We start from the raw sequence: 9,888 nt of genomic DNA on the forward strand, positions 1-9,888 counted from the left end.
AATGGGACAATGAAAAAAAAGGATTACCTCCAAATTCTTCAGGACAACTTAAAATCATCAGCCCGGAGTTGGGTCTTGGGCGCAGTTGGGTGTTCCAACAGGACAATGACCCCAAACACATGTCAAACGTGCTAAAGGAATGGCTAAATCAGGCTAAAATTAAGGTTTAGAATGGGATTCCCAAAGTCCTGACTGACTTAAACATCTGAACAATGCTGAAGAAACAAGTCCATGTCAGAAAACCAACAAATTTAGCTGAACGGCAACAATTTTGTCAAGAGGAGTGGTCAAAAATTCCACCAGAAGCTTCTGGATGGCTACCAAAAGCGCCTTATTGCAGTGAAACTTGCCAAGGGACATGTAACCAAATATTAACATTGCTGTATGTATACTTTTGACCCAGCAGATTTGGTCACATTTTAAGTAGACCCATAATAAATTCAGAAAATAACCAAACTTTATGAATGTTTTTTGTGACCAACAAGTATGTGCTCCAATCACTCTATCACAAAAAAATAAGAGTTGTAGAAATTATTGGAAACTCAAGACAGCCATGACATTATGTTCTTTACAAGTGTATGTTAACTTTTGACCACGACTGTAGATTTATATTTAAAATTTAGGTTTGGATTTAACATTTAGATATAATATTTAGAGTCAACATTTAATTTAAAATTAATGATGAAAATTAGCTAAATCTGAGAAAAGTGAGATAAATACGAGAAATATATCTGCTACAAAAGTGTGCCTGAAGTTTTACATTCGGCATCACCTACATTTGTACATCTATTGACAAGAAAGGGGCAATTATAGCGGTATAGCTCGGTTGGTAGAGTGGCCGTGCCAGCAACTTGAGGGTTCCCGCTTCGATCTCGCTTCCGCCATCCTAGTCACTGCCGTTGTGTCCTTGGGCAAGACACTTTACCCACCTGCTCCCAGTGCCACCCGCACTGTTTTAAAAAAATGTAACTTAGATATTGGGTTTCACAATGTAAAGCGCGTTGAGTTACTAGAGAAAAGCGCTACATAAATATAATTCACATTCACAAATGTAGTTATCAGATTGGTATCAGGCAGCAGATATAAAATGTTGCAGTTCTGGTATGAGTGTAACTGGGTCAATTATGTCTTGTAAGTAATGTATTTTATAATGTTTTATTATTGTTATAATTACACAAAATGTGTAAGTTACATGTAAATACCTGAATGTTGTTTGATGTTTTATCAATGTGGAACCATTGTCTGGTTGTCCCTCCTACTGCAATAATTACTGTGACACCTTTTTATATGTGTTGGACACGCCTTCCAACTTTCCTTTTGTCTAAGACAGGGGTCGGCAACCCAAAATGTTGAAAGAGCCATATTGGACCAAAAATACAAAAACAAATCTGTCTGGAGCCGCAAAAAATTAAAAGCCATATTACATACAGATAGTGTGTCATGAGATATAAATTGAATTAAGGGGACTAAAGGAAACGAAATTAGCTCAAATATACCTAAAAATGAGGCATAATGATGCAATATGTACATATAGCTAGCCTAAATAGCATGTTAGCATCGATTAGCTTGCAGTCATGCAGTGACCAAATATGCCCGATTAGCACTCCACACAAGTCAATAACATCAACAAAACTCACTTTTGTGCATTCATGCACAACGTTAAAAGTTTGGTGGACAAAATGAGACAGAAAAAGAAGTGGCATAAAACACGTCCAAGAAAGTCGGAGAAAGTTATACATGTAAACAAACTACGGTGAGTTCAAGGACCGCCAAAATTAGTAGGACAAAACGGCGCTCGCCAAATACTCGAATCCGTGAAGCTGGCAGTGTGCTTTATAACAATTAGGGAGGTTTGTGTCATGTTTATCCTCCTGCAGAAACCATATTAAAACAAAAAATATATTTTTTCCCTTCATCTTTTTCCATTTTTCATACATTTTTTAAAAAGCTCCAGAGAGCCACTAGGGCGGCGCTAAAGAGCGGGTTGCCGACCCCTGGTCTACGATAACGGGAGAGGTAGGCGTCCATGCGACGACAGAAAATGTATTGTCTTGTTAAGAACTTAAGTTCACTTTCTTGTTCATTATTATAATTGTGTAGGAGCTCGACGATGGCAGAACATTATTGACAACAATTTTATTCTCTGTATTATCAGGTATGTTTTTATTTCACTGTCGTACGTAACTCCGCCCTTTTGTCTACGAAAACGGGAGAGGGGCTTGACGATGGCAGAACATTATTGACAACAATTGTATTCTCTGTATTATCAGTAAAGTGCAGTTGAGCAACCCATGGTGTCGGTCGTGTTCCATAAAATCCACACAACGCAGAGGAAAAGAACACCGGTTACACCGGTCACGGCACAAGTGTAACCGGTGGTCTTTTCCTCTGCGTTGTGTGGATTTTATGGAATACGACCGACACTATGGGTTGCTCAGCTGCACTTTACTGATAATACAGAGAATACAATTGTTGTCAATAATGTTCTGCCATTGTCGAGCTCCTACACAATTATAATGAGCAAGAAAGTGAACTAAAGTTCTTAACAAGACAATACATTTTCTGTCGTCGCATGGACGCCTACCTCTCCCGTTATCGTAGACAAAAGGGACGTTGGAAGGCGTGTCCAACGCATATAAAAAGACAGGTGTCACAGTAATTATTGCAGTAGGAGGGACAACGAGACAATGGTTCCACATTGACAAAACATCGAACAACATTCAGGTATTTACATGTAACTTACACATTTTGTGTAATTATAACAATAATAAAACATTATAAAATACCTTATTTACAATCCAATCCAATCCAATCCACTTTATTTATATAGCACATTTAAACAGCAAAAATGTTTCCAAAGTGCTGCACAACAATATTAAAAACAATATTAAAAACAATGTTCAAGTATTATCATACCTGCCAACTTTTGAAATCAGAAAAACCTAGTAGCCAGGGTCCAGGGGCCGCAGGCCCCGGTAGGTCCAGGACAAAGTCCTGGTGGGGGGTTCAGGCTTCGCCCCCCGACGCAAAATGATTATTAGCATTCAGACAGGTTAAAATGTTGCTAAAACCATCACTTTTCTATCAGTCACAGTGACTTTTCAAAACAAAAATATTACAGCAAAAATCATATTGGTTGATTGACATGTTTATTCTGTAAGCTAACTTCAATAGTTTGAAATTATTTTGACAGTTAATGCCAGTTATCCTGTCAACCTTTCACAAGACTTCAATTTGTTAATTGAAAGTATAAACAGTATAAACACTTTTTACAGTAAACAAATGGTAAAACAGTACTAAACAATTCCATTAAAAAAAAAATTGGTGTCATTATTAACTTTCTGTCCAAGCTTGTATAATCTACTGCCTTGTTCAATTGTAAAAAATATTCTGTGCCTAAAATTCACATTTCTATCACAATTATCATACTGTAAACATGGTAAGCTAACTTCATTAAAATTAATAGTCCTGTCAATAGCATGGAATTACAATTCAAATGTAGTTTTTTTGTAAGCCTTTCAAAAGAATTCAAAATATGAAAAATTAATGAAAATTAATTTAAGCCATCAGACACTTGAAAAGTGGCACATCACATCTCTAATGTAATCATTTTAACTTTTCAACAGAAATAGCACTGCAAAAATATTAAGGACATACTTCTGTATTTTGGTAGTTATGCTGTCAACATTTAACAAGATTTCTTCAACTTGGACTTGAAAGCATAAATAGTATAAACACTTTTAACAGTATAACCGTATTAAACAATTCCAATAGATAACATTGGTGTCATTACCTTTTTGTGGCTAAAATCCAAATTTATTCTATCAGATTGATCATACTGCAAAAATGATTAGACTTGTGTTTTTTTGTCCCAACGTGGTCTTTTACATCGCTAATTCCTCCGTGTCCGATCGAAAAATCTTGTCTGCACAAGGTGCAATTCGCGTAGTTTTCACCCTTTTTGGAACGGATAATTATTCCCGGATAGGCTTTTGAATATTCTTCACGGAATGACTGCAGTTTTCTTTTCGGTTTAAGACTCGTTTGCGATTTTTCTCCGGCTGATTCCATGATCGTTCGCTCGTTTGGAAACAATGGCAACTGGTGCCTCGTGCTTGGCAGCGGTGCTATAAATAACCTCGCGCATGGCATTCGGAATGGCTCGATAGGAAGTTACGGGAAGCAGTGTCGATTGTCATTGTTGTTACGCGATTTCGTGAATAAAACTTTAAAAAAATTTTTTTTTTTTAATGAATGAAAAACCGTATTTTTTATCACTGCAACCGTAACCCGAAATAGGTTGATGAATAGTTGGCAGGTATGTATTATCCTTAGCTCCACCAATGACTGAATAAAAACAAAAAATAAATAAATATAAAACCAATATAAAAATAAATATGATTAAAAACGATTTTAAAAGGAAAAACCAATTAAAACAGTAAATAGAAATCAAAATTTATAAAAAACACAGAGGAGAACAGAGGACAGAGGACCACACAACTCACGTAGTGTTAAAAGCCAAAGAATAAAAGTGGGTCTTAAGACGAGACTTAAAACACTTCACTGTGGGAGCGGTTTGAACATGGAGGGGCAGAGTGTTCCAGAGCTTAGGGCCGACCACAGAGAAGGCCCTGTCTCCCCTGGATTTAAGTCTGGTCTTGGGCACCACGAGCTGGAGCTAAATCTCGGACCTCAGAGCGCGCGCAGGAGTGTAAATTTGGATGAGGTCCGAGATATACTGAGGTGCCAGTCCATGCAAAGCTTTAAAAACAAACAGCAAGGTTTTACAATCAATTCTAAAATGAACAGGGAGCCAGTGCAAACTCTGAAGAATTGGAGTTATATGCTCGCGTTTCTTGGCCTCTGTTAAAAGTCGTGCTACCACGTTCTGGACTAACTGCAACCGGGAGAGAGCTTTTTGGCTAATGCCAGCATAAAGTGCATTGCAGTAGTCCAGGCGACTTGAAGCATGCACGACTTGTTCAAAAAGGTTGAAAGATAAAAACGGTTTTATCCTTTACTAAAAGACGAAGATGATAAAAACACGATTTTAAAACGCCATTGACTTGTTTGTCAAGTTTAAAATCGCTGTCTATAGTCACGCCAAGGCTGGAGGCTTTGGGACGCACATAATTTTGCAATGGTCCCAAGTCAGTGAGGGCCGGACCAAAAACTGAAATTTCCGTTTTTCCCTCGTTCATTATTAAAAAATTCTGGGCTAACCAAGCCTTGACGTCGCATAGACCAGTGGTTCTCAAATGGGGGTACGCGTACCCCTGGGGGTACTTGAAGGTATGCCAAGGGGTACGTGAGATTTTTTTTAAATGTCTGTCAAAAGGAACTGTGAAAAGAAATGCAACAATGCAATGTTCAGTGTGGACAGCTAGATTTTTTGTGGACATGTTCCATAAATATTGATGTTAAGATTTCTTTTTTTGTGAAGAAATGTTTAGAATTAGGGCAGCACGGTGGTAAAGGGGTTAGTGCATCTGCCTCACAATACGAAGGTCCTGAGTAGTCTTGGGTTCAAACCCGGGCTCGGGATATTTCTGCGTGGAGTTTGCATGTCCTCCCCGTGACTGCGTGGGTTCCCTCCGGGTACTCCGGCTTCCTCCCACCTCCAAAGACATGCACCTGGAGATAAGTTGATTGGCAACACTAAAATTGGCCCTAGTGTGTGAATGTGAGTGTGAATTGTTGTCTGTCTATCTGTGTTGGCCCTGCGATGGGGTGGCGACTTGTCCAGGGTGTACCCCGCCTTCCGCCCGATTGTAGCTGAGATAGGCTCCAACGCCACCCGCGACCATCCATCCATCTTCTTCCGATTATCCGAGGTCGGGTCGCGGGGGCAGCAGCCTAAGCAGGGAAGCCCAGACTTCCCTCTCCCCAGCCACTTCGTCCAGCTCTTCCTGTGGGACCCCGAGGCGTTCCCAGGCCAGCCGGGAGACATAGTCTTCCCAACGTGTCCTGGGTCTTCCCCGCGGCCTCCTACCGGTCGGACGTGCCCTAAACACCTCCCTAGGGAGGCGTTCGGGTGGCATCCTGACCAGATGCCCGAACCACCTCATTTGGCTCCTCTCGATGTGGAGGAGCAGCGGCTTTACTTTGAGCTCCTCCCGGATGGCAGAGCTTCTCACCCTATCTCTAAGGGAGAGCCCCGCCACCCGGCGGAGGAAACTCATTTCGGCCGCTTGTACCCGTGATCTTGTCCTTTCGGTCATAACCCAAAGCTCATGACCATAGGTGAGGATGGGAACGTAGATCGACCGGTAAATTGAGAGCTTTGCCTTCCGGCTCAGCTCCTTCTTCACCACAACGGATCGATACAGCGTCCGCATTACTGAAGACGCCGCACCGATCCGCCTGTCGATCTCACGATCCACTCTTCCCTCACTCGTGAACAAGACACTGAGGTACTTGAACTCCTCCACTTGGGGCAAGATCTCCTCCCCAACCCGGAGATGGCACTCCACCCTTTTCCGGGCGAAAACCATGGACTCGGACTTGGAGGTGCTGATTCTCATCCCAGTCGCTTCACACTCAGCTGCGAACCGATCCAGTGAGAGCTGAAGATCCTGGCCAGATGAAGCCATCAGGACCACATCATCTGCAAAAAGCAGAGACCTAATCCTGCAGCCACCAAACCAGATCCCCTCAACGCCTTGACTGTGCCTAGAAATTCTGTCCATAAAAGTTATGAACAGAATCGGTGACAAAGGGCAGCCTTGGCGGAGTCCAACCCTCATTGGAAACGTGTCCGACTTACTACCGGCAATGCGGACCAAGCTCTGACACTGATCATACAGGGAGCGGACTGCCACAATCAGACAGTCCGATACCCCATACTCTCTGAGCACTCCCCACAGGACTTCCCGAGGGACACGGTCGAATGCCTTCTCCAAGTCCACAAAACACATGTAGACTGGTTGGGCAAACTCCCATGCACCCTCAAGGACCCTGCCGAGAGTATAGAGCTGGTCCACAGTTCCACGACCAGGACGAAAACCACACTGTTCCTCCTGAATCCGAGGTTCGACTATCCGGCGTAGCCTCCTCTCCAGTACACCTGAATAGACCTTACCACCCGCGACCCCAAAAGGAAATAAGCGGTAGAAAATGGATGGATGGATGTTTAGAATTAAGTTCATGTATCCAGATGGATCTCTATTACAATCCCCAAAGAGGGCACTTTAAGTTGATGATTACTTCTATGTGTAGAAATCTTTATTTATAATTGAATCACTTGTTTATTTTTCAACAAGTTTTTAGTTATTTTTATATCTTTTTTTCCAAATAATTCAAGAAAGACCACAACAAATGAGCAATATTTTGCACTGTTATACAATTTAATAAATCAGAAACTGATGACATAGTGCTGTATTTTACTTCTTTATCTCTTTTTTTCCAACCAAAAATGCTTTGCTCTGATTAGGGGGTACTTGAATTAAAAAAATGTTTATAGGGGGTACATCACTGAAAAAAGGTTGCGAACCACTGGCATAGACAGTTGAGAAGGGGTGTCAGACAAGACATAATTGACCCTGTTACATGCATACTTGCCAACCTTGAGACCTCGGGAGGAGGGGGGTGGGGGGTGGTCGGGGTGGGACGGGGGCGTGGCTAAGAGGGGAGGAGTATATTTACAGCTAGAATTCACCAAGTCAAGTATTTCATATATATATATATAAAAGAAATACTTGACTTTCAGTGAATTCTAGCTATATATATATATATTTATTATATATATATATATATACATATATATTTATATATTTATATATATATAATATATATATAAAATATATATATAAATAAAAGAAATACTTGAATTTCAGTGTTCATTTATTTACACATATACACACACATAACACTCATCTACTCATTGTTGAGTTAAGGGTTGAATTGTCCATTCTTGTTCTATTCTCTGTCACTATTTTTCTAACCATGCTGAACACCATTTCGCAGGTACCCGGAAAGGTTTCGCGTACTACCAAAAAAACTGAATCTCTGAAGACAGTATAAAAATCTGTGTTAAAGGTGTACAAATACTGTTTGTATAACAAGCATGTTATTGTTTACAAATGAGGGTTAAGAGTTCAGTACTAAAAAAAAAAAAAAAAGAATGTGGCTTAAGTACAGTTTTTTAATTGAGCTGCTGCATTTTTTGGTTGGGTTGTTTATTTATTTTGAGTAACTCCTACATTTCTAAAAGGGGAGGAATGTAATAGAGTGAGCTATGTTTGTCTGTTGCCATCTCCTGGTGAATGTTGGCTATAGCGTACTGGGGTTACTTTTTGGTTGGCCAACGATTTACGTGGTGTTGCGTACCTGACGTCACGTGTGTGAGTCTGTTCTGAAGTCTACAGTAAAGAGACGTACTTTATCACCTCGCCTGGTTATTGCCTCCAATTCAATATATTACAACAACATTGCTGTTTACGGCAGGCGAACTGCTTTACGGTAGAATAAAACATGACTGCTGTTGTTGTGTGTTGTTACCGCGCTGGGAGGACGTTAATGAAACTGCCTAACAATAAACCCACATAAGAAACCAAGAACTCACCCTCGATCATTCTACAGTTATAACGTGTTTGGGCAGGCACGCTGTTTATATTGTGGGAAAGCGGACGTGAATACAGGCTGTTGACACGTCACTCAGGTCTGCATGGAGCTGGAGGGGGCGTGGCCTCCAGCTCCGCCTGATTATCGGGAGATTTTTGGGAGAAAATTTGACCCTGGAGGTTTTCGGGAGAGGCGTTGAATTTCGGGAGTCTCCCGGAAAAATCCGGGAGGGTTGGAAAGTATGTACATGAGAAATGAAAACTGGAACTGGGACCCATTTGGTCGAGTTCTGTTTGATCCTGAACTGCATTCACACTTGCCAAAAGGAATCCAGTCCGTTTCAACCAAAACAAACACAGCAGGCGCGAACGCACCCTTATGCATCATCACGAAACTCAACTTCAGTCAGCTAGCTACACAGTAAATGAAACTTAACTCGCTGAGCTATGAAGGCTACAAGTGAATATGCATGTCATTCTTCCACTTACCTTCAGATCATAGAGCTTCTCGTTGAAATCCTCCTTCCGGGTGACATTGGAGAAGGAACGTAAAGCTCCTGTCAGCCTCGGAGGAGTCATTATTATCCGACAACAATGTCTTTATAATGGTCCAGGAGCTCCTACACAGACAAAACTAACGACAACAAAGTGTATAGTCAATTTTAAATTTTGACGTTCGCGTGGCACAGTTATCAAATGAGATCATATTCAAAACAAACAGCAAATATGCGCCTGATTAAATCTGTCACATACAGTATGATGTTTAATACTAACACTACGTAACATGCTAACGTTAGCTTGACACTCTGAGAGTTGCTTCCTCGTCTGTACTTCACTACAAGACGCAGTTATCTCTTCAAACTCCATGTTGGCTGCAAACATTCCACAAACGTACACTTTCATACAAAATATGAACATCTACCTGACAAAACACCTTCCACCGTGAGCAGTCACTTACTAGTTGCTTGCGAAAAGACACATGTCAACAGAAGTTCCGACCCGCTAGGAATTGTGGGTTTTGTAGTTTGCAATATATCAACTTCCACTTGGAAAAAACAATATAGACTACATTACCCATACGCATATATTACGTGACTAGACATTCGCTGTCAGTGGACTATACGAATGCCGTGAGCCTATGACTTTACATTTTGTTACATATATATATATATATATTGCATTCTATTTTAGTTGCTTTATTGAGTTTACAACCCCCTTGCGTTATTTTGTACTGTTTCTGTACATGTTTTGATCATTATTATTTCTTATATGTAAATGCTTATATCCATTTTCTACCGCTTGTCCCTTTGGATGGCGCAGGCTGGAG

General features: G+C 40.8%; 1 protein-coding gene across 1 annotated transcript in view; it reads right to left on the reverse strand.

Moving 5' to 3' along the window:
• Positions 1-9,553, reverse strand: part of ascc3 (activating signal cointegrator 1 complex subunit 3) — a 124,107-nt gene extending 114,554 nt beyond the window's left edge. The window contains exons 1-2 of the mRNA XM_072912956.1: positions 9,484-9,553; positions 9,051-9,195 (exon numbers count right to left, since the gene is read on the reverse strand). Of these exons, the coding sequence (XP_072769057.1) occupies positions 9,051-9,140 (90 nt within the window). The 5' untranslated portion in view covers positions 9,141-9,195; positions 9,484-9,553. The remainder of the gene's footprint in view (positions 1-9,050; positions 9,196-9,483) is intronic.
• Positions 9,554-9,888: the final 335 nt, after the last annotated feature.

This window comes from Nerophis lumbriciformis, linkage group LG04 (genome assembly GCF_033978685.3).
Source record: "Nerophis lumbriciformis linkage group LG04, RoL_Nlum_v2.1, whole genome shotgun sequence".
Taxonomy (NCBI): domain Eukaryota; kingdom Metazoa; phylum Chordata; class Actinopteri; order Syngnathiformes; family Syngnathidae; genus Nerophis; species Nerophis lumbriciformis.